Consider the following 24571-nt stretch of genomic DNA (forward strand, 5'->3'; position numbering starts at 1 on the left):
CCGGCAGTTTAGTGGAAATGAATAAAAACAGGAACGTTTGAAATAAAAGTGAGAAATTGCAATTTAATTTAATTATTAATATTACAATATAATTAATTATAGAATGTAATATAAAGTAAATGAATTAAAATTTCATTTAAGTAAGTAAAATAATAAAGTTTTTTATAAAACTATTCTTTTATTTTTATAAACAGTTTAAAACTTTCGCGCCAATGTGGATGGCGCTGGAAGGCTTGCCAACGGTTACTTAGCAACGGTTGGTAACAAGTTTTCTATTATCATAGAGGAAGGGGAAGAGGGAGACGAGTTTCTTCCCAGTGTACGCCATTACAGTTTAATGACGCTTGATTTCTCGGTATACTTATCGAGTTAAATTATAATAATATATTTTATAAAGTATTAATTTGAATTTGATTGTTTTTGCAAAATGAGCGACATGGAGGTGAGTAGAATTAATTTTGATAATACTATATTAAGTTTGTGGATTGACTTTTGCATGCGATCAACCCAACCGCTATCGATCCAAACTATAATTTCCCCTGCAAATCTATTTTTTATTCTAAAAAAAAATGCCTTCACTTTAAACGCCATGAATTTTACAATAATTATTAATTATTGTCAACATTTTAAATTGTATGACAGTTTATAAAATTACTGAATTTTTTGTTTCAAATTGTTAAGCTATAAAAAACATTAACGTGGCAACACGTTTTAATGTATTTTATTAACCAATTATATTTTTTCTATAATTATTGATGAAACTGCTTTTAGAAAACTGTTTTTTTTACCCCTCCTATATGAAAGTATTGATTGTTTTTTCCCTCCCAATGGCCCCTTCCTGTTTATCTTTTCGTCAGCAAACTGTCTCAATTTTTATTTTTACAGTCGTAAGCTTTTTGATTCGTTTCTTTTTTAATTTTTTTCAACAATTATGGGTACATTTTTTATACGTATTGCATAAAATTTTTCAATTTACATACATAAATTTTAAAACTATAAATAAAACGTGAGATACTTGTTTGTAAATTGTTTATTTTATTTTACCGATAGCTTTAAATAGCCTGGATGTTTGTGGTTTTTTTTTCTAATTTTTTACAAGAAAAAAAAAATTTATAAATCCAAGTGTTACTATAAAAAAAAAAAAAAAAATGGTGTTCTATCGATTACGTCAAGACTCGAGTTTCTATAGTGATTTATCTAAACAAGAAGATAACAAGAGTAAATTTCGAAAGAATGGAATTTTCGTAAGCTTTTTTTAAATCCCTAATTATTTTTTTGTTGTTTTTTTAATTACACATTTTAATTTGAAACTCTGAGATTTTCTTTTAAAATGAAATTATCTCTCGGGATTGTTTATATTTTCTAAAATCAAATTCTTTTTATATTGTATAGGTAAATAATTTTTTTTTATTTTTGTTGACATTTATTTATTTATTATCTCTCGAGATTTTTTTTTTCATCTTTAATTGAAAGTCCCTTGGAATGTTTGATTAAAAATTGTGTATGATTATAATTAATGTGATATTAATAAATATATAAAAAAAAAAAAAACTTTAGAGGAGTGGAAGTCGGAGCGCAAGTCCGCGAAGAGCACGCACAGCCGAGGGCATAAGAGATTCACGTTCACGTTCACGATCAAGGAAATCCCGCGAGAGGAAGGAAGCTCACAGACCAATCAAGGAGTATTCGAGATCCCGTAGCCGAACACCATCGCGAGGACGAAAGAACTACAGGACCAACAAATATGGAGCCGGTGGAGGTGGAGGTGGTGCAGGAGGAGGTGGTGGTGGCGGCGGTGGTGGTCATCGGAGTCGCAGCCGGAGCCGATCACCATACAGGAGTGCACGCTACTCACGCAGCAGGTCTCGATCTTACTCACGCTCGCGTTATTCACGCGACGAAGACAGAAATATGTATCGTTCACACTCTCGCAGTCCTATGTCATCTAGAAGACGTCACGTTGGAAACCGGGATAATCCATGTCCATCCACTTGTCTGGGAGTCTTTGGCCTGTCCATTTGCACCACTGAGGAACAGATCTACCACATCTTCTCCAAGTACGGTCCAGTGAAACGTGTCATAGTCGTGATTGATGCAAAGGTAAAATAAAAAAAAAAAGATTTTCATTTTTCAAATTCACTAATTTATTATTAAGCTTCCCTTAGTTCATTTCTGTTTATATGGAAATTTTTTTTATTTCCTTTTCATTTGGATTTAAATTTAATCTAAGGGGTATATTAAAAGCCAGAGATTTAGAACGTTCCGCATATGAAGATAACGCATAATGTTAAAGGCCTTTGGCAATATTTGTACAAAATTGTTCTTATTATTATTATTATTTATCCAGGTGATTAATATTTTTAGCTGTTTTAAGAAAAGAAGAAATTTGTAAGTTTTCTTTTGGTGAGGCTGAACTTTTATTTTTTTTTCGAATAAATTTAACAGCTTATAAGATAATTAATGAAAATGTTTTCTTTTTTTCCCCATTGTAGACACGAAGATCAAGAGGATTTAGTTTCGTGTATTTCGAATCACCTGAAGATGCTAAAGTTGCCAAGGAACAATGTACGGGAATGGAGATCGATGGTCGACGTATAAGGGTTGATTTTTCCATCACTCAAAGGGCGCATACACCAACACCTGGAATCTACATGGGAAAACCTACTCATCTTAATGAGCGCGAATTTTCTGGTTCTCGACGCAGAGAGTAAGTTGTGATTTCATATTTCTTTTTTTTGTAAAAAGAAAAAAATTTATATTTATTTTGGTAATTATTTTAATTATTATACATTTCGCTTTCTATTACACAGGCACACAAAAAATAAAAAGCTGTTTGGCCGAGACACTACACTAGTCTATTTCCATGTTTTTTTTCACGCTGAATCCGAATCCGAAGTCAGAATTATCAGATTGGCTTTTATTTTTTATATAAACTCAAAAAACTGCTCAGAAAGAAAAATAAAATCAAAAAGTTAAAAAAATTTTGAATGTCACTGCGATAGTGTAATTCCATGTATTTTTTGTCACTGAATCCGAATCCAAAGTCAGAATTGTTAGATTCGCTCAAATTTTTAAGATAATTGCAAAAAAAACTCAAAATACTCAAAATCAGTTTTTTGGAATTATCTTCAAAATTTGAGCCAATCTGGCAATTCTGACTTCGAATTCGGATTCAGCGTAAAAAAATACATGAAAATGCACTATCGTAGTGTTTCGTCAAAAAAAAATTTCTTTGAGCTAAAATCGCCAAAAACTGATAAAAATTCTTAATTAGGGGCACAGATAATTTTTTTTTGCCAAAATACTACGATAGTGCATTTTCATGTATTTTTTCACGCTGAATCCGAATTCGAAGTCAGAATTGGCAGATTGGCTCAAATTTTGAAGATAATTCCAAAAAACTGATTTTGAGTATTTTGAGTTTTTTGTTACTTGAGTTTTTTTGCAATTATCTTAAAAATTTGAGCGAATCTAACAATTCTGACTTTGGATTCGGATTCAGCGACAAAAAATACATGGAATTACACTATCGCAGTGACATTCAAAATTTTTTTAACTTTTTGATTTTATTTTTCTTTCTGAGAAGTTTTTTGAGTTTATTTCAAAAATAAAAGCCAATCTGATAATTCTGACTTCGGATTCGGATTCAGCGTGAAAAAATACATGAAAATAGACTAGTGTAGTGTCTCGGCCGAACCACATTTTACTTTTTGTTCATGTTCTTTTATATTATTTTCTAAGCATTTTTTCTAAAAATAGTTTGTTTTTTTTAATTGTTGCAGAAATAGTTACAGGGGAAGTTATCGTCGTTCTCCGAGTCCTTATTATAGAAAACGCTCTCGTTACGATAGGTCAAGGACTCCTTCTTATTCACCACGTAAGTCCGAACGTTTTGAATTTAAAAATTTATACTAGCGTGCAGACAGTAAGCAAAAATATGAAACGAAAATATCTTTTACAAATTCAAGATAAGATACAAACATTTTTTATACACTGAATCATAATTTAGTATAATAATTAAATAATTATATATTTTTTAACAAACTACATTTGTTTTCCTATTTTTTTATAGAAATTCTCTAAAGTTTTAAAAAAACACAATTATTGGTAAATTTAGAATTTATAAATTAACTCTTGAGTTATCTATCGATTGTGAAAATTAAATATTTTGAATATTGTATTTTATTTTCAAAAATTGCTAATAATCTAATTTAACGTGAATTTTGCGGAAAAAACTGTATTGTATTTTTGTAAACTGTCAGCATGAAAAAAATGGGCCGTTGAGAAAAGAAAAAAAAATATAACCGTCTAGTATATATGTGAGAATAAACAAGAATGGGAGAGACAGGAGCATCAAGATATGCGGTAGTTACTAAGTGTACCCCATAACCTGGATCAAACAATCATAGTTTTTGTTGCTTAATGAATTTCAGGTCGGTATTAAGTGACACGAGTGTGGTACGAGAAGCCAGATGTTGTGGGAGCCATTTGTGTGACTTGACCCTATGACCCTTTTTCTTCTCTAACTGTATTAAGGGTCGAAAACATTCAAAATAACTACATTTAAAATTGTCGCTATTCTCACCTTACCTAATAATGGTGCATATATAGTGTATTTGTGTTTACTTATCATATTTACTACTTTTTTCATTAAAAGTAATTTTTTGAATTAATTGACGAAAAGAAAAAAAAAAAAAAATTGGGAACAAAAAAGAATTTTTTCCTAGCACTAAAAAAAATAGGAAGGTTAGAATGGATGTTTTAAGCCTTATGTTCATTCATAAAATTTGACAACTTGCGAGTATGAAAATAAGGCTTGTGATATTGTAATCGTAAAGAAAACCACGATGTAAAGGTTGGAATACAAATGATTGCTTCTTTTTGTCTTCTCTTGCTTCCTACGATAGTTTGCTTCAATTTGTATTCCAATCAATTTAAATTTAATAAGGTACCAAATTCTTTTTTGTAAATGATTGTTTCAACAACCCAGGGGTACCTCAATTATTATTGAATTATTAAAACAAAAACAAAAAATTATTATAAGTATAAATAAAAATTAAATTATTTAAAGCGATAAATAAACAAATGAAACTTGCAGAAATAAGATGTACGTTCTCTAACATGTTTGTTTGTTTATAAGGTTTTGAATCAAGAGGTATTGGATGATAGAGGGAAGTTTGAAGTTTCACTCTGAAAATTATGAAAATTTTGCAAAGAAAAAATCGAAGACAAGATTTCTCAAGATGTGTTTCTCTTGCTCGAATTTCAAGAAACGAAGGTTTTTCGCGCTTGTGACAAAGAATATGATCCCAATCCCATTCATTTTGCGGCTGAAAAAAAATGTCTCAAGCCTTGAAGAACTACGAGTGCAATAATTATACAAACCTCAAGAAAAATCGTAAGAAAATTATTGGGCATCGAGCCCCTGACACGGACAAAAAAAAAAAAGTCAGTGGTTTTGGGGGTGAAACAGAACCGAACATTTATGAAAAATTTTCAAGATACGTCGGAAACGAATTTTTTTTAAATTCAATTTTTTCTCAATAAAAAAAAACACAGGGGTGAGTTTTTAATGGTGCTCGCAAATTTTATAATGATCATATTCTTTCTCCGATATAATTTTTATATATATATATGCCAAAAATGGTGCATTTGAATAGCTTTCTGCAAAATAAGAAAATAAAAATGTTCCATAAATTTCTTATCCTCACCTCATCCCTCCACCATCCTACCTCCATATCTCGATATAATGGCGTAATTGAAACTTCTTAATTGCAATCGAATTTATCTCTGTTTTTACTAAATCTTCAATAAATTCTTATTTGGTTATAGCAAATAATGGCATTTTTTATTTTAATTTTATAAATTCACTATTACCTTTTAGTCTTAAGTGGAAAATTATCATTTCTTATTTGCTGACTTTGTTTCGTCGCTAAAAATAAAATATGGTAAGTATATAATTTTTTTTTATAACTATTATCTTTATTTTATTATAATTTATGAAAAGAAAAAATAGTTTTTAAAAGAATAAAAAAGAATTATAGCAATTTGAAGAGAAGTTTCTTTGTAATTTTTATAAAACATATTACATAAATAATAAAAAGAATATAAAAAAAGTTTATTTAGTTTTTATTGCATATTAAATAAAATATTTTTTGTTTCAAAAATTTAATATTAATTATTATAATAGAATAAAAATCAAATAGGTTTATTTTTTTTCGTAAAAAATATTTAAATTTGCCGCCAGAATATAGTCCAGTGCCATCTACTGGATTAATTCACTATGACATTTGGAAGTTAGGTTAGGTATCAGCTGTCAAAAAACAACATTGGAGATTGTTAATTAAAGTATAAATATTTAATTAATTAACAAATAGTTTTAATATAAATAAAATATAATGTTATCGTCAATAGTGAAAGAGCATCAAAGTAAGCAAGCAGCAAGAAAAGAAAGACAGGGTAAGTAATATGTCATGAAATAATGATTAATTTTTTAAATAATTATTTATAAACGATACAAATAAGAAAATATGGATAATATTTATCTTTTATATTTTTATTTATAGAACAAAAACGAAAAGAAGCTGTCCAAGCTGCAAACAATTTAACTCAGGCATTGGTCGATCATTTAAATGTTGGGTTAGTTTATTTTTTTCCCATTTAATTGATTTTTGTTTCTTTTTATCTTATATACTTAATTTATTTAAAAATTACTAATTATAATAAAAAAGGAATTATAGTTATAATTAATAATTTAATTAATTTATGAGAAATGAATAAAATACTAATAATTATTAATTTATAAATTAAATAATTTTTAGAGTTGCACAAGCATATTTAAATCAGAAAAAACTAGATGCAGAGGCAAAGCAGCTACAAACTAGCGCTACAAATTTTGCTAAACAAACTCAATCATGGTTGAATCTTGTGGAATCTTTTTCCAGTGCTTTGAAAGAAATTGGAGACGTTGAAAATTGGGCTCGCAGTATTGAAGGCGATATGCGAACAATTGCAACTGCATTAGAATATTCATATAAAGGTATTCATTTTTTTTACGGTAATTTCAGAGCTCATTAAGAACTAAATTTAATAATTGTATTTCAAAAAATGCTTTTATATTTTTTTATTAAATAAAAAAGGAATAATTTGTTATCAAATCAATAAATAATTTTTCTTTATTTAGGATTAATAATATTAAAATTAATTTTTTTCAGCTACTCAAGAAACTCCTGCGAGCAATGTCTAAAATACAAGAGGAAATTGTTTTCGTCATATCTAAAGGCATTTTAATTAATTAAGTTATTCTGTGATAATTTATTTCGATATTGAAAATTAAGAAGAAAAATATATGTAAACTTTCTATAAATTATATTTAATGTAAAATTTATTTATTGTAATTATTTTATCCTACAAAATGTACTATATTAATTTACAAGTAGAATATAAATATTTTATTAGAATTTTTCAAATATTAAAAAATTTCAAAACTATTCGAAGTTTAAGACGCAAATTTGAAAAACGTCCCACTATATAAATATCAAATAGAAATTTAAAAAATATCCAAACGACACACGTGCCTATTAACAATTGTCTGCAATCATTTTAGAAACGATCGTCAAGTCTTTTATTTTGAATGTCATCTGTTCTCGTCTCTTTTTTTTAAATGACTTTGATACAAAGTCTTATATAACTTGGTAACAAAATGTGTATCATAAAATTTGTCCCATCTTTTATATTTTCATGAGAGATCTCCTTTCATAAATGAAACAGGAAGGGATAACTGTCGAACAGTTCCTTTTGAGAACAAAGTTGGCCATTAAAAAAAAAATATATATATATTTCACTACAAAGTATGTAGTAATATTTTCTCCCTTTTTTTTCTTCTTTCATATATATGAGCCCTTAATTCTTTAAGATTTGCGATTGTTAGTTTAACCGCTCACACATAAAATATTACAAATTCGTCGCGCATACGGGATGGTTTATGACTCGTATGAAGCCTTCATCGAGGATATCTTGACCTGTATTTGATTTATAAGAGTATTATGATTTTTTTATGAGTTCTGCTCTATTCAAATCTATCTTTTGGAAGTGTACCGAATTTAAATTTTACAAAGTGATATGGTTACACTTTAGAATTATCGCTCTTGAGCACAATTCATATATAAGAATCGAGATTTAATCGACTTTGATTTTACCTTTACAGGCAAACTTTGTAAGGGAAGATAAATTTTATATTATATATAATAATAAAATATTTATTAATTAAATGTTATGCTTTTAAAGTGAAGGAATTTTTTTATAGTTATGATTTTTATAAAATTTATTTATTTTTATAATATATAATTCATTTGATTTGTTTCTTTTTTGAAAACTTATGTTAATATGATATTTTTTTTAATTCTAAGAATTTATGTTTAAATCAGAAATTTTTGTAAGAAATTTTTTTTTCCAGACAAGAAAATTTCAATGATAATAAAAATTTTGTTTGCGGAGGGGTTGGAGAATATATTTGTTTTTTTTCTTCTCGCAACTCTTGAGAGAATATCTTATGTGCATTGTTGAAGAGCATGGGAGAAAAAAACGGATTTAAATTGATGAGCAAAAACGAGAGAAATCATGAGCGATTGCAAGGGGGATGTGATGTTAAGTAGTTTTTTTTCGATTCCCTGGCTCAGCATCGTTAGCGGCTTTTTTTCATAAGTTATGCATAATAAGGTGTGGATTGTAAATGAAGCTTAATGACACTCAGACGAGCTTGCTGGCTCATAATGACAGATGAGGTGTCACGAAAAGGTATGTCACTATTATTTTTGCGTAAAAGACAAGAAATTCTAATAATAATTTTTAAAATAATTACCGCACAGTCTGTTTTATTTGTGTAATAATTTTCTATATTTTCCCAAGAAATTTTATCTCAATTTTTCATTGCTTTTAAACAATTGAAATTATTTTTCAAAATAGATTGCATTTAATTTAAATATTAACTTCAGCTCGAATTTCATTAAATTCCAAATTTTGTAAAAACAAATTTCCAGAATTATTTCATTTTTTTTTCTCCAAAGAAGTCCATTAACCAATTTGAATTTGCTTCGTAATTGTTTTACTTCTAAAAAAAGTCTTTTCATTTTTTTCTTCTCAACGATGTGTCAAAAAATTCATATTAATTTTGCAATTTTGTCACAGATGTGAACATAGACTGACTGACATATCTTTTGTGAATTTTATTTACATTAGAATTAACTCGTGAAAGATACAAATTATGCAGTTGAACGAATCCGTATAGAATGAATCAAGTGACAAAAAAAAGAGATAGACTCAAAAAAATACATAACCAGTATTCTTCCTTTTTTTGGAATAATTCATTACCTCCAGGAGACAGTGTATATATATATATATGATGAAACTGAAATGTGTACGTTACACTTGTCATAAAAAGTCAGTTGAACCCCCTTTGCAACTGAGCTGGGGTTAATATTAAATTTGAATATTTATTTCGTCCATCATTCGTAAAATTATCACCGCAGTTACGAAACTAGTTCTTCGAGTGGGGTATCATCCTTTTTCTGACCTCTTAACATTGAGAGTTACTTAGATCATAATCTCAAAAAATGGGTGTCTCCCCAAAAATGATTCATGATTATTAAGTGTCAAATGTCAAATTTGAATTGCCAAATTCATCAAGTTTTAAAGACCACTTATGATCTTCATTTTTATTCCTTTGAAAAGATGATAAAACGTTTTCTTCTTAAAACTTGTTTTAAATATAAAATTTTGATAAACTTTTTCAATCAAAATCCTTTGTTTTTCATTGAAATAAATAAAATGCTTATTCCTCTGTGAAATAAAAAATTATTACCATAGAGAACTAAATAAAGCATTAATTAATAGGAAATTAATTTTAAAAATAAAAATAGTAAACGAATTAAAATTAATTTATATTATTTAATAAAATAAAATATAAATTTATACAAACTGTTTTTTATAAAGTATATATATATCTTTTTGGAGTTCATATTCATACTCACAGACGGAGAAGACGTTGTCATTCTTAAAAAAAAAAAAAAATTGTGGTTATTTTTCACCCCTCGATGATTCTTGAATCCGTTACACTTGTTATCGAAACTTACAAAGAGCCACCTTGTCCCATGATTGTCATGGGGTATACTCTTTGGGGAAAGGAACTTTATAGGGGTGCTCGATTTTTGAGCCAGTTTTCGTATCGCTTTGTTATGAAGTGTTGCCACTTGAGTATTACATTTGTATACGAATTGCCTATTTGTGATACCGGATCAGAGGGAAGATGAATGGTTTATTATTTCATCGTTTGGGTCCACCGTGAATTTCTGAAAACAAAATCAACCTTATAAGCAAAACAAGTCTTTTTTTAGATTCATAATCAATATCCAAAAGGTTAATTTCCTCTAATACTATAATTGGTTTTAATAAAAAATGTATAGAACATTCTAAAATTTTCTTAAATTGAATTTTTAATTAATTAACTCACGAAAATAGAAAAACACGAATTTTGAGGTTATCTTAGTTTGTTGATTTTTATAACCTTCAGTAATAGATATATAAACAAAAATTAGGGCTTCTGGTATTTTTACCCTTAACAAATAATTGCCAACAATATATTTTAAACAAATGTAAAAAGTATCACGTAAATTACTATGAGCAGTTGACAAAAATATTCTTAAATCTTTTACAAAGGTAAATAAACTGTCTGCGCAAAACAAATTCGTTACTTTTTGCGCAACCGGAAGTAAAAAGTAATGTGACACAACTAGTCAAATGAACAATTAATAGTTTAATAAATAATCGAAATGAATAAAATTTAATAGATTGAATTATAATATAAAGTGCTTCAAGTCTTCCTTAATAAAATATAATACGATATAAAAGTAAAAATTGTCTTTTAATAATGTAATTATTATTTAATAACTGTTTAACATTTTTGTTAACGGAATATTCGGATAGAAACATGTCCTCCAATCAAATTCGTTGGATTCATTTTTCAGCCAATCAGAGCATAGCTCCCCTGCTGCGATTATTCTTGCAGCGCCTGTACCTGAAAGTGGCGGTTTGCCAGTGTCTTCCTCATTTCTTCATCGAAAAAAGGTAAATTTCTTTATTATATTTAAGAATTTTGTGTATTTTTATTGTTATATGAGTTGGGTAACTCGATTTTAATGAAAATTTTGACAAAAATTGGTTAATATCTGATAAATATGTATAAAGGTCAATGGTCGCAAAAATTGTCTTTTTGCCAACATTGGCGTCCATTTTGTTTCCATTATTGTTGCAAAATAAATAAATTTTTATTTTTTCAGCTTCGTTTACTGTTTTGTAGTCATACTGGATAGATGAATATATATATCCTCATGGCAGGAGATAATTGGCAGCAATGGTAAGTTATAATTAATATAATACGAGAAATCTTATTTAAATCAAATTTTTTTTTATCTCGTATGTATATTTATAAATTTTTTATAACGGTTACAAATTGTTGAAAAAAAAATCGATCTTTGCCTTTTTTAAGCAATTTTATGCATCGTTTGATAGAATATATAAAGGGATGATAAAATTTACAACATTAATGCCATGGAATTTAAGGTTATGTTGTAAAATAAATTAAAAATATGAAAGTTTCCACTTAGATAATGCATCCCTAATATTTTGTTGATGTTTCTATTAAATATCGAGCATTTTCTACAAAATCATTGTATTAATATATATACTAACTTCACAGGAAAAGTTTAGCATTAACGGGAAATTTTTTTTTTCGAATATGTCTTATAAATAATTTATTTTTAATTTTTTCAAAGTTAAATTATTATTTAATATTTTTAAATAATCATAGCTAATAGTGTAAATTATTAAATTTTATTTATAAAAAAATATAACAATTTTTTAAATATTTACAGAAAACATTGTTTTTTTTTACAATTTTTTTTTTATTTTTCAGCTTTCTTCATTGATGGCTGCACCGAACAAAGAAATGGCACAGTGTGATCCTTTTGCAACGTTAAAAAAAAAAAGTTGTAGGCTACTTAAAACCCGGTCTATTCGCAAAATTACATTTCCATTTTTCACAATGGAAATGTAATTTAAGAGTAGGGATCTCCGGGGGCTAAATGGCTTAAAAAGGATCGCATAATGAACGCAGCGAATCTGCTATTCTGGTAAATATAATTAAAATATTATAATTAATTTATAAATTACTATTTTTAATAATTATTAATTAGTCATTTTTTAATTCATGATTGTTTATTGTTAATATTAATTATAAAACATAATTATAATAAATACATGATGGTAAAATAATAATTATAATAATTCATGATATTTATATAATCAATTGTTATAATTATAATAGTTTTACAAAAAATTTGTATTATTTTTTACAGCTTTTGATTTAATACATGTTTCGTTTTTTTTCAGTGCTATTTTAGAAAACGAGGAGCAGAAACCACCACTTTTATAGGGAAATAAAAAGCAAGATTTTTTTTTTTTTGAAGTTTAGAGTCAGTGCGGGTTTGTACTTTTAAATTTAGAGTCAGTGTGTTCCAGAATATTCAAAAAAATCAACCAATGGTAATTTTTAATTAAGGTAAATTTTAATTATTCAAAATTTAACAATTTTTTTTCCATTAAAGGAAAACATTTTTGTTTTAAGTAATTTTTTTTTGTGTGATAATTACAAATTTTAGTTAAACTTTTTTTTCACCAAAAGTTTAATCTGTTTTTAATTAAAATAGATTATGAATATTTTATTAGGTCATCAAATAAAGATATTATATTTGTTAACGACATTTAAATCGATCATTTATGTGTGGGTGTATACAACAAAAAATATATTATTGAATTTCGAGAGTCGTATCGCGATACAATTTTGCTTTGCAAAATTCCAGAGAATTTCGTTCGCCTTTTCATTTTGTATTGGGTCGATTAGGGATACAGATATAGGCAACCCAAATAAACGAATAAAAGTTATCGCACTTTTCGCTACCGATACATCCATTCTTGGGGTCCCCACAAATTTCGTGTTTGCCAAAACCTCAGGCAGGTGCACCTCTTTAGAATTATTCGAATGTGACAAATATGCCAAACATCTTTGCCCGACCGCAGAAAAGGTTTGCATGTTTTAACTCCTTCTTTCTTTCTTTCTTTTTTTTTCTATTCCCTTTTTGAGAAAAGTTTCTTTTGTCTTGAGTCCCGCGAATTTTCGAGGTGAATCACTTCTTTCTTCATTCGACATATTAAAGCACTTCCGTAAAAAAGTTCTCTGTTCTAAAGAATGTCGTTTAGGTATAACATTTAGGAAATTTTATTTTATTAAAAATATACAAAAAGTCGAATTATTATTTTTTGAGATATTTATTAATATATAAATAATTATATTTATAAAAAAATTAATTTATTATTATTTATTAATAATGATAATTTTTTCAGACTTTTTAATGTGCGATAATTATTTTTAAAATATTTGAAAATAGATTATTATTATTTTAGTTTTGTGGAGGCGGTGACTGCATACAAAATTGGAAAATCGTTTAATTCTTATATTATCAGAAATTTTCGATAAATGACAATTTTAGAGTGAACATATTACCTGACAATTGTCTGAAAATTTAAACTTGAGTGCACTCGAATTTCGAGAGAGTTGGAAGGCGTTTCCTTTTTTTCACTTTGACTCTATTATATTCATTTGACTTGGGACGACACATTATATTGCTTTCATTTTTTTTCCACAAGGTTTTGGCATTTTCTATAGAGGTTCTCAAATTCTATTTCCAAATTTTTTTTTATATTTAATTTTTAATAATTAATTTTAATTTTTTAAATTTTGCAATATCAATAGTCACCAAAATTTTGTCTATTTTTCAATTTTTATTTAAAATTTAAAATTTTTTTAGTACACTAGTATTTAAAAAAAATTTGTTTTAGAAGATTCTTACAAGGACATAAAATAAAAAAAAATTTCCATGATTTTTGTTTGGAATTTTCCAAATCCTGTAACAATTTATCTTTCACGTAAAAATATTTTCTTACAATTTTTTTTACAAGTATAATTTTGTTCTTGAAGATGCTGAAAAGTCAAGAGAACCACTGATTAAGGTGAAAAAAAAAGAAATGAATGAAAATCATTTTTGGAAAGGATGAGCCTCCGTTTTTCGGGTCCATTGATGCTTAAAGTTCATTTTTGACAGATGGAACATCTGCCAGCGTATCCACTTTGTTGTACAATTTTGTTGGGATTCGGCTAACACCTTAGGCACAGTGGTAGTTGAAAAATACAATGCGTGTAGTTCAGTGAGAATTGACTGTGATGGCCATTATTATTGGCTAAGTAATTGTCCCCTTCGATATTTAGAAATTGGCCTCAACTATTTTGCGGCTATATACCTTTTTTTGGGTCCAATACTATATATATATTATATGAGTATAAAAGTCATTGGATGTGTTTTTATTGCCTATATATATATATATTGAATTCATCTTTTCAATGTCGAGAGCACCGGATGCAAGGTACTTTTTCAAGAATATCTCAAGCCTCGTTTATATCTTCAGTTTTTTACAAGCAGAAATATTGTACAAAAATTGCCCCCATTTTCAAGTGCAGGCTTTAAGTGGTTTTCCTCTTTTTTTTTTATAAAAAGAAAAACAATTATGTTTGTTCTACTTTTTTTGTTTTACAATGGACAAATCAACTCTTACTGTTATTTCTCAAAAGTTAATTATTTTTTTTCCAAATTTTCACGTAAATAATTATTATATAATAATAAAATGCTTGGTCTGTCCTTCTGTCCTAACTTGGCCTTTTCTGATTTCACGTGTTTTTTTGAATAGTAATCTTATGACGTGACAAATTTTGACACTTCTTTTTCTCATTTGTGCCAAAGTTGTATAATTGTGTTTCCAAATTTCGAAATAAGTTTCTTTAAAATTCCAAATTCGAAAATTCAATTCACGAAGCTGAGGTACACAACGTTTACCAACGAATTTTTTTTTAAAGTTGTATATTGATTCAAAAATTGTATACAAATACAAAAAATTTATGATGAGAAAAAGGATGCGCCAGGAAATTTCGTAGAAGATAGTAATTTGAAAAAAATTAATTTTTAAAAATTAATTTTTATGGTACCAGGGGCCAACGAATACCTATTAAATATTAATTATAAAAACACAGGCCTCGAATCAACTTAAAGACACAAAAAAAGTCGTTTTAGTCGATTTATATTCAAAAAAAAAGTGGATTTGTTTTTTATTTTAACAAAAATATTTTACATATTTTTAAATAAAAATTTTTTTTTTTAATAATCCTTTTCGAAGGGTTAAAGTTGAAATTTATAGAAATAATTAAATTTCAAAAGATATTGTTAATTTTCAAACAATTATTAAATTTTACAGAACTAAAAATAATTTATCAAATAATTTTTGTAAAACATTTTTTGAATTTAATTGAATTTTCAAAGATTTAAAATTGAGATTTTTGAAATTAATTGAAACTTTAAGTGTTTTGTAATTAAAATTTTAGATGATTTCACTAAAAATTTATTAGAAAATGCGGACAAAATACAATAATTTGAAAATCATTTTTAATTGAAAAATGGTTTCAGATAGTTGAAATTTCAAAGAATATTATTAAAATAGTCAAAAATAATTGAATTTCCTTAGAGTTATAATTGAAATTATTAAATTTCAAAAAAAAAAATTTTCGATGAAAAATTTTAGAAATAATTAAATTTTAGATGCTCTTAAGTTCAAATTATTGAAAATTCAATTAATTTTGAATTCAAATTTTTGAGAATAATGAAATTTTATTTGATTTTAAATTGAAAATTTTTGGGAAATAATTGAATTTTAATTGAAATTTTGGATAATAATTTAATTGAAGTTCATTTTTGATTGAAAATTTGGATAATTAATTTTGAATAGAAATTTTAGAAAATAATTGAATTTTAATTAAAATTTTTCAAAATAATTGAATTTTAATTGATTTTGAATTGAAATTTTGGAAAATAATTGAATTTCAATTAATATTAAATTGCAACTTTGGAAAGTAATTGAATTTTACTTGATTGTGGATTGAAATTTTGGAAAATAATTGAATTTCAATTAAAATTTTTCAAAATAATTGAATTTTAATTGATTTTGAATTGAAATTTTGGAAAATAATTGAATTTCTATTAATATTAAATTGCAACTTTGGAAAGTAATTGAATTTTACTTGATTTTGGATTGAAATTTTAGAAAATAATTGAATTGAATTTCAATTGAAATTTTAGAAAATAATTGAATTTTATTTCATTTTAAATTGAAAACTTGGTAAATAATTAAATTTTAAATTGAAAATTTTTAATATTTATTGAATTTTAATTGATTTTGAATTAAAATTTCGGGTAATAATTGAATTTTAGTTTATTTTGAATTGAAATTTTTAAAAAATAATGCAATTTTATTGTGATATATATTTTTTTAAATTATAAACAATTGTTAAATTTCATAAAAATTTTAATTGAAAAATAATTTTGATATAATTGAATTTGTGATGTATTTCATTAAAATTATTAAAAATAATTAATTTAGTGAAGAATCATTTTAGTTCAAAATTTGTTAAATAATTGAATTGAAGAAGATCTGAAGAAGATCTACATTTTATACTAAAAAAATGTATTTTATTTACATTTTTTTTCAAATGTAAAAAAAATGTCGCATTTAATTAAAATAAGTCGATAAAAGTCGTATTTTTGAAAAAAAGTCGGAAAAAGTCGTATAATCCGAGGCCTGTAAACATATATAATTTTCATTATTATCATTTAATATGTAATAATATTCTAATAAATTAAATTATTATTGATAATATTAATCTTTAATTTCTTTATAACAAACAATTAAATACTCAATTTGGCTCGCGTTTAATTTTGCTACTTTTTAAATAAACTATTTGAAACTATTTGACATCTATTAACGCGATACATTAATCATTTGAGAATATTATTTGTTAATATATAATTCATCATAAAATAAAAATATATACTTCAAAAAGCGTGAAAACGTTACTGGAAGCATATTTTCCGGGAAAATTTGAACAAAATAGTAGTTAAAAATTTGGCAACATCTGGCCTTGTCTAATTTTTTTTTTCTCACCACAAAATCGTCTTTGCATTTCTTTCATTCTGCAAAAGTGTGATTTTCATTCACTAGAGTAAAAAAAAAAAAAAAAAAATTCTAGCTCTTGTAGTATCCACTAGAAAATTTCATTCAAGCATTTTGACCAGATCCATCGATTCTAAGTAAAGAAACGTAGTTTCAATGAGTTTTATACCTTGTGTGAAGAGAGCACCTTGGTGAGACTTTGTGTTGTGTCAATTCATTCACTATTTCTTAAAGATTTGACTCGCTTCAAAATCCTCTTGGTCAAGTGTGATTCCAAAAGAGTCGCACTTGAAGCATTCCTCCTCGAAAATACATTCTACCAATTTCTTTATTCAAATATATACATAATGAAAAAAGGTGAGAATTCTTTTTTTATGTTAGCTTCGAATTTTTCCATTCTTGAAAAAGTTTCTGTACGGGGTAAAAAGAAACTTAAAAGTTTACAAAATTTGTTATTTTATAAATTAATTTTATTTAAATTAATTTTATTTAAAGTAGTTGTAAAATATATTTAGAATTAGAATTTTTTTTTTAAAATATTGAGCCGAATTTACAAATTACAATTTTTATTCAGCAGAATTTTTATTTAACCAATTTTTTATAGCAAATTCTCTAAATTTATTGAAATTTATTTGTCTCTTGAAAAATTTCTTTCTTTCCTAGAAATTTCTGCCTTGAGTGCAGTAATAAAAAATTTGTTTGTGTTTTATATTTAAGATGAGAAACGATAAAATTGCTTTTTACATTTTTTGAACCCACGTGGGTGCTTGTGTGGCACTTTGCTGTTTTTATGTTACTTTTAAGAATAACTTTCTTTTTTATTAGGCCCTTTTTTCTTTCCCCCTTTTCCTTGTAACGTTTTTTTTTTTATTTTTTTCTCTCTCTTTTTTTTTATATATAATCGTTAATACTCGACACTGTTAGGTCCCTGATCGATGCGTGGGCACCATCGTTTCAACCCAACCAAATTTGCAGTCGGTCTTCATAGCAAAATACACGATATCGCTTTCTTTGTATGAAACACGCCTTTTGTGTCACCTCAAAAGGGTTATTTCTATACGGTAGACAGTCATCCAGACATTCTTTTATATTCTTCAGTAAATAAAAAACAAGCAAAAAAAAAATGTTACAGCATTTTTTAGATTGATAGAATTTTTTTTAAAATTATATTTTCATCCATTTATTTTATTTTAATATTTAATTTTTTAATATTTCATTATAAAAATAGTTATATAATAATTTGTGATGTTATTAAACGTGAGAGGGAAAAGTAATAAACTTTATATCTGATTTCAATTAATGAATGCATTGTCAAAGAAAATTAATTGCAAATACTTAAATCGTATATAGTTAATATTTTGCGAGAGAACTTGACTCATAATTTTAAGTTCTTATGCGAAAGAGAGAGATAGTTAGAGATTGGTCCATAATTGTAAGCAATTTTATTACAATTTATGGCACAATTACTTCACACTATGAAATGCGCGCGTAATCTGAATGAGGCGGATTAAATTCATGGAAAAATTTATTATTTTTACACTGATAAGGGATAAAGTTTTTTTGAATAATAGAATCAAACACTTTTCACAATATGTATCTATCAATGTCTACTTATTTAATGATATTTATGTTTAAAAGGTCGAGTTGAACCGGCTATAATTCATATAAATTTGTTACTTCGATTTTTCATTTCTTATATATACCTTTATTTATATTTAGAAACGTTTATAATACAGTGAATTATAATTTATTAACTTTAATTTATATTTCAAGTGATAATATACTTTTTTTTTAAACTAAGAAAAATTAATTATCATTCATATAAACTTAGTTTTTATGTTGAAGTATTTACTTTTTGAAAACTTTTTTTTGAATTTGAAAATTTTATGTTCGGAGATAAATTTAAACGATAATGATCTTTGAAACAAATTGAAAAACAGATACTAAAGGATTCTATTCATATATTCTAATTGTGTTCTTTTATAGGTTTTGAAATTTGAGCCTCTTTTTCCCAAAGATATATTAACGTATTTTATATTTAATTATTCGATCTATATTTAAAATCTAAAAATTTTTGGTCTAAAACTATAAATAATAAAAATTCATTGATTCGTTTAGTGAAATTTTAACTATGAAACTGAGGGAAATATTAAAAAAATTTATTTGATTCAAATACTGGATTACTTGGCTATTATTAAATAAATATTTATACTTGAACCAAATAATTTTTATTCGAATCAATTAAATACACTGAAAAAAAAATTTATTTGATTCAAATACTCGATTACTTGAGTATTATCAAATAAATATTTACTTGAACCAAATAATTTTTAATTAAATTAAATAAATTGTATTTGAACCAATAATTTTTGTATTTGAAACAAATACCATTTAATTGACTTAAATAATAATTGCAAGTAATCGAGTATTTGAATCAAATAAATTTTTTTTCAGTGTAGTATTTACAGAAATTATTGGTTCAAATACAATTTATTTACTTCAAATAAAAATTATTTGATACGAGTATTTGAATGAATGAATTTTTTTTTTCAGTGTACTAAATGATTCAGTATCGCGTATACTTGTGGCTATTTTACTGATTTAAATTAAATAATAAAGAGGGAAGCCATTGAATTTTTTTTTCAAAAAATATAAAAAAAAAAAATATGAAAGATTAATAGAAAAAGTAGTTCGTAAATTGAATTTCATTATATATTCGGTTGGTACATGGCGGCACGATTTGTGCGTGCCAAGTAAAATTTTGCATGAATCACGTGAGACGTTTTTCTTGTCAAAAATTGTAAGACAATGTTGAAAGCATGCGCTTTTTGAGCCTGAAGCCACACATGGACCCTGTAAATTTTTGCCCTATAAAAACAGGCAACTGACGTGAATCGTGAGTGCTCCTGCAAATAAATGGTGGGTGATTACCAGCAATTTACCTTATAATACGTGGCGTGGCTCTTTTCTCTTCTCAACTTGACAATGGGGGGTTCAACATATATAAATATATACATATACACATTAGAGTGCGTTCGGGATTTTGCGTGGTTGTATATATCGCGATTCGCAAATCGTACCTGGGGCGATCCATCGATCGTCAGGTAATTGTCAGCGCTCAGCGCCCCAACGCAGGTGTAACGGTGAACGTGCCCAAGGGTGTACCATCTTAAATACGTTAATATATCTTTGAAGGAGAAGCTGCACCTTCAAACCATCAAAAACTGAAACGAGAACACAATTTACAATTAATATTACTTTAACCTCATTCAATTTAAAATAAATATTTTACTTGTCTTTGAATTCTATATTCGCCTCAGCTGGGAGAAATTTTTTTTTTTTAATTTTAATCGTTATTTATCGAGTAAGAATTTTTTTTTTAAACGAGACGCATGAATTAGCCCTAAAATTAATTAGATAAAATTTTCCATTGGCAGAATTTCATTATAGAATTTACTTTCAGGTGAATTTTTATTCCAATTATTATTTAAATTTCATAAATTCCATTTAACCGAATTTCAATTACAGAATTGTTACTTAGAATTTTTATTTTACACTGAAAAAAATTTTATTCAAATAGTCGATTACTTGACTACTCTCTAAATCTGAATTATTAAAAATGTTTACTAATTTAAATTAGTGACTTACTTTTTGCTTTAGAATTAGTTAAAAGTTACTAATAATTAGTAAAATTTTACTAATTGAGAAGCAAAAAGTGAGTTACTTATTGAAATTAGTGAACATTTTTACTAATTCAGATTTAGAGAGAATTATAAAATAAATATTTATTTGCATCAAATAATTATTATTTGTATCAATTAAATATGGTATTTGTTTTAAATACAGAAATTATTGGTTCAAATAAAAATTATATTTGGTTCAAATAAATATTTATTTCATAATACTCAAGTAATCTAGTATTTTAATCAAATAAAATTTTTTTTTCAGTGTACAGAAAAAATATTAGAGAAAATTTTTTTCTAACCGAATTTTTATTTGTTTGAATTTTAATTTTCCAGAATTTTTAAAACGCCGAATTTTTGTTTGTCAGAATTTTTATTTGTAAAATTTTCTGTAAAATAAAAATTCTTTTTAATAACAATGCCTAATGAAAATTCAAGTGTGAATATAATAATTCTGTCAAATTCAAATTCGATGAAATAAAAAGTCTGTAAAATGAAAATTCGATTAACTAAAAATTCTGGCAGAAATTCGGTTAAATTTCTAAATTAATAATTCGAAGAAATAAAAATTCGACTGAAAGTAAATTTTAGGTAACGAAATTCTAGAAAATTCAATCAAATTAATTTTAGTGTTTATTTATTCTCATTATAAAATTAAAATCCCGATTATATAATTTTTTATAAAACGTAAATTTTTCTTTTTATTATTTTTTTCGGAAAAAAGTAAATGACAAATAATTTACTATAGGTATACAGGAAACTAGTCTTTTTAAAAAAAATTGAATAAAGAAGCTAATTTATGTTTAAATTAAAAAAAAAAAATTAAAATGAGAGTATAAAAACTTATCAGTTAGGACTTGAGGAACGGAATATTATTGAGGTGCGTGGGCTCGGTATCGGTTCGCGTGTAGCTGACCATATGCGTAAAATACATTACGCAAAAAAGTTTAGGTTCTCATCGGCATGCGAAAAGTGCATAAATGCGATATAATGGATCATTGGGGGCCAAGGGGATTTACTTAATTGCAATTAATGAGAAGAGATACTATGGTGCCGTAGGGTCTTTTAAAAGTTCTATGGATTACTAATGTGCCGGCAGAATTTAACGATGCTGAATTATTATCAGCTTGACGCCTGAGTGTATATAGTATCACTAGGATGTTTCGTTTCAAGATTAACAATTCACGCTTATTTTGCATATTTTTTTCGCGATATCTTATGGTTCGACGGCTCTCATTAAAACAGAACTCACCTGAACGATTAACTCAACTATATATTTATGAGAATTATATATATATATTTTATGGCAATGTTTAAAAAAAAGTTAAGTGAAACTTATTGAAATTTGGGATATTTTTTTTTTTTCATTTCGCATATATAATTTTTATACAATCAATTTTAATGTTGAAATTAATGTAATTGGTACACAACTATTAAATTAATTTATATCCATAATTGTCTTATTAAAAAAAATTAATGTTGGTGATATTTTATCTTTTATAACCTGAATTATTCAAGTATTGATGCGAAGGTAATTAAATTCTCAATCGCGGCATATCTTTAATTTTATTATTATAAATATTTGTCTCGGCTTAAACGTTATTTTCCGAAATTATTTATTATTAAAGAGTTTATTGTAGATATGAAAGATTTTTTTCTTCTTTTAAAAAAAGTAGTGAGAAAATGTGAAAACAATATTTATCGTTACTGTATAAACTTGAGCACACGCGATACACACTTATGGTATCAAATGTCCTAAAGTGCATAGCGCACTCTGTAACATATGAGACAGCCTGCCTCTCTTGTGTGCCAAAGTCTATACATTTAAAAAAAAAAATTCTTTTTTTTCTGTTTCTTTGGTTTCTTCTAAGAGAGAAAGAGAGAGAAAACCGCCTGCATATGGCAGCTGCGTGTCGTGTGACGTCATTTTCGCACGTGCAGAAATTACGCACGTCAACCACTATGGTTCTCTGTGTGGAAGCTCTTGCCCCTCATGGTGCCCACAAAAGCCTGAGGGAAGCACCTTAAAAGGCAAAGAATTCCAGTAACTTAAGCTTAAGAATTGTATATCCTAATATAATAAAATATATACTGTCTGCGATGAAAAAAAAAAGTAACAATGTTTAAGCCTACATTTAGTTTATAAATCCCAATTCATTTTTCAATTATAAGTATTGTTTTTGAATTATAAATTCCGTTTAATCAAAATTTGGTTAAATTAAAAGTTTTGTTGGAGAAAAATTTGGCAAATTTGTTTCCCCTTGGCGTTCATACATGTATGTATTTAAGAAAATTTCCCATAATTTAGCTGCAATGTGTTGGCATCGAGGTTGACATGAATGAAAAATTTCATACAAATTGTATATAAAGAATACAAAAAAATCACTTGAAAATTGGTCGTGAGGAACATAACTTTAACGAGATTTTCAAAACGTCTTATATGACTGCGGTAATATGAACCGATCTGTATATTACTAACACGCAAGTAAATCCTTTTCAAAGGATAGAACCGCGTTCTCTGAGGCGGCTCATCTGATTGGTCGAATTTATGGGGTCTACTTATCGTATACTTACCGCGTTGTATATATCAACAATGACACCCGCACCCGGAGGCTCTCTTCCACCCCCTCCCCCCTTCGGCAGGTCCTTTTACGGGCCCTTTTGCTTTTTTACCCTCTCCTTTCTGGTTTTCCTATCCCACCACTTTTAAACCACTCTTCATCCAATGCATTCGCCTTCCTTTTCGCTTATGTCTTTTAAAAGATCTTTCTTTCGGATTTACAACCGGTAAACGCGGCATATACCGAGATTTAAGAACAACTCGTCAGAAAGGGACTTTAATTTATTTAGCAATTTTTTTGAAAATTGCAGATGTTTTGTAATTTTTTTTTTTGGAAATTATTGTTTTTTAAATTATTTACATTAGAACGTTTTTTTTACACAAAAATTCCCTTGTAGAATTTCTATTGGACAGAAAATTTGAGGTCAAATTGAAATTGTTTTGTTGCGTTAAAAAAATTTTGTCTCAAACTTTGGTTAAAACAATAAAATTCCTTCATTTTTTTCTATTTTATTGAGTCAAACACATATGTTTTGGTTGTGTCAACTAAAGTTATCCCTAATTAAGATAACCATAATTTTGTTGACGCATCGAAAACTTTTGGTTGTTTAAAACATTTTTTTTAAGGAACGCATGATTGTGTTCTAAAAATCATTAGTTAAAATTTTCATTTTATGGAATTTCATTTGTCATAATTATTTTTGAGCCGAATTTTTGTGTTCTAATTAGTATTTTGCTGAATTTTCATCAAAACGATTTTCTATATTACATAACTTTAATATAACCGAAAATTCACTCCACAGAATTTTTGTTTGTTCGAATTTTTATTTATCAGAATTTTTATTTGCTCAAATTTTCATTTAACATAATAGGCATTTTAAAGAATTCTTATTGGGTAGAATTTCATTGCATAGAATTTTCTTTTAGATGAATTTTCATTTGTTCGAATTATTATTTGATATAATTTCCAATATAACCGATTTTTCATACTACAGAATTTTTACTTAACCGAAAAATCAATTTAACAGAATTTCTAATTAATAGAATTTTCATTTGTCCGAAATTGCAAATGACCGAACAAACAATCGACGCTCGATTGTTAATCAAAAATTATCCATAAAATTGTGATTGGTTGATTTTAAAAATCGCGCCGAAATCTTTCTAT

At 26.5% G+C, this 24571-nt stretch overlaps 2 protein-coding genes and 2 long non-coding RNA genes across 6 annotated transcripts in view; 3 read left to right on the forward strand and 1 right to left on the reverse strand.

The window, feature by feature from the left end:
• Positions 1-287: 287 nt before the first annotated feature.
• Positions 288-5839, forward strand: LOC127288451 (transformer-2 protein homolog beta-like). 3 transcript variants are annotated; one of them, XM_051315915.1, is made up of 6 exons: positions 288-442; positions 1558-1862; positions 1935-2100; positions 2493-2707; positions 3783-3877; positions 5141-5839. In XM_051315915.1, exons 1-6 carry the CDS (start codon positions 428-430, stop codon positions 5164-5166), a joined length of 822 nt encoding a protein of 273 aa, XP_051171872.1. In that variant the 5' UTR covers positions 288-427; the 3' UTR covers positions 5167-5839. The 3 variants fall into 3 exon arrangements, with proteins under 3 accessions (XP_051171872.1, XP_051171870.1, XP_051171871.1); XM_051315913.1 differs by having other exon boundaries at positions 1558-2100; XM_051315914.1 differs by lacking the exon at positions 5141-5839 and adding an exon at positions 4434-5104 and having other exon boundaries at positions 1558-2100.
• A 480-nt stretch (positions 5840-6319) lies between these two features.
• LOC127288475 (biogenesis of lysosome-related organelles complex 1 subunit 1) lies at positions 6320-7387 on the forward strand. Its single transcript, XM_051315951.1, has 4 exons — positions 6320-6459; positions 6567-6639; positions 6822-7039; positions 7215-7387. The coding sequence occupies exons 1-4, from the start codon at positions 6399-6401 to the stop codon at positions 7244-7246; spliced, it is 384 nt and encodes a 127-aa protein (XP_051171908.1). The 5' UTR covers positions 6320-6398; the 3' UTR covers positions 7247-7387.
• Positions 7388-8497: 1110 nt separating this feature from the next.
• LOC127288399 (uncharacterized) lies at positions 8498-10726 on the reverse strand. The gene is made up of 3 exons (XR_007844036.1): positions 10508-10726; positions 10029-10346; positions 8498-9837 (listed from the first exon to the last, which is right to left on the reverse strand). It is a non-coding gene; the product is annotated as an uncharacterized LOC127288399 (long non-coding RNA).
• A 302-nt stretch (positions 10727-11028) lies between these two features.
• Positions 11029-24571, forward strand: part of LOC127288474 (uncharacterized) — a 52065-nt gene continuing 38522 nt past the window's right edge. The window contains exons 1-4 of the long non-coding RNA XR_007844049.1: positions 11029-11121; positions 11334-11410; positions 11969-12185; positions 12445-12613. This is a non-coding gene — a long non-coding RNA (uncharacterized LOC127288474). The remainder of the gene's footprint in view (positions 11122-11333; positions 11411-11968; positions 12186-12444; positions 12614-24571) is intronic.

This window comes from Leptopilina boulardi, unplaced genomic scaffold (genome assembly GCF_019393585.1).
Source record: "Leptopilina boulardi isolate dan_hultmark-lab unplaced genomic scaffold, ZJU_Lbou_2.1 LbouV2_386, whole genome shotgun sequence".
In the NCBI taxonomy this organism is placed as follows: Eukaryota; Metazoa; Arthropoda; class Insecta; order Hymenoptera; family Figitidae; genus Leptopilina; species Leptopilina boulardi.

What these genes read in the sequence shown, in the direction of transcription:
- LOC127288475 (XM_051315951.1), top strand. Translation starts at nt 6,399, where the DNA reads ATGTTATCGTCAATAGTGAAAGAGCATCAAAGTAAGCAAGCAGCAAGA. An exon ending in AGCAAGAAAAGAAAGACAGG is followed by an intron (nt 6,460 to 6,566) that starts GTAAGTAATATG and finishes TTTTATTTATAG; the next exon opens with AACAAAAACGAAAAGAAGCT. An exon ending in ATTAGAATATTCATATAAAG is followed by an intron (nt 7,040 to 7,214) that starts GTATTCATTTTT and finishes AATTTTTTTCAG; the next exon opens with CTACTCAAGAAACTCCTGCG.
- LOC127288451 (XM_051315913.1), top strand. An exon ending in TAGTCGTGATTGATGCAAAG is followed by an intron (nt 2,101 to 2,492) that starts GTAAAATAAAAA and finishes TCCCCATTGTAG; the next exon opens with ACACGAAGATCAAGAGGATT. An exon ending in TCTGGTTCTCGACGCAGAGA is followed by an intron (nt 2,708 to 3,782) that starts GTAAGTTGTGAT and finishes TAATTGTTGCAG; the next exon opens with AAATAGTTACAGGGGAAGTT.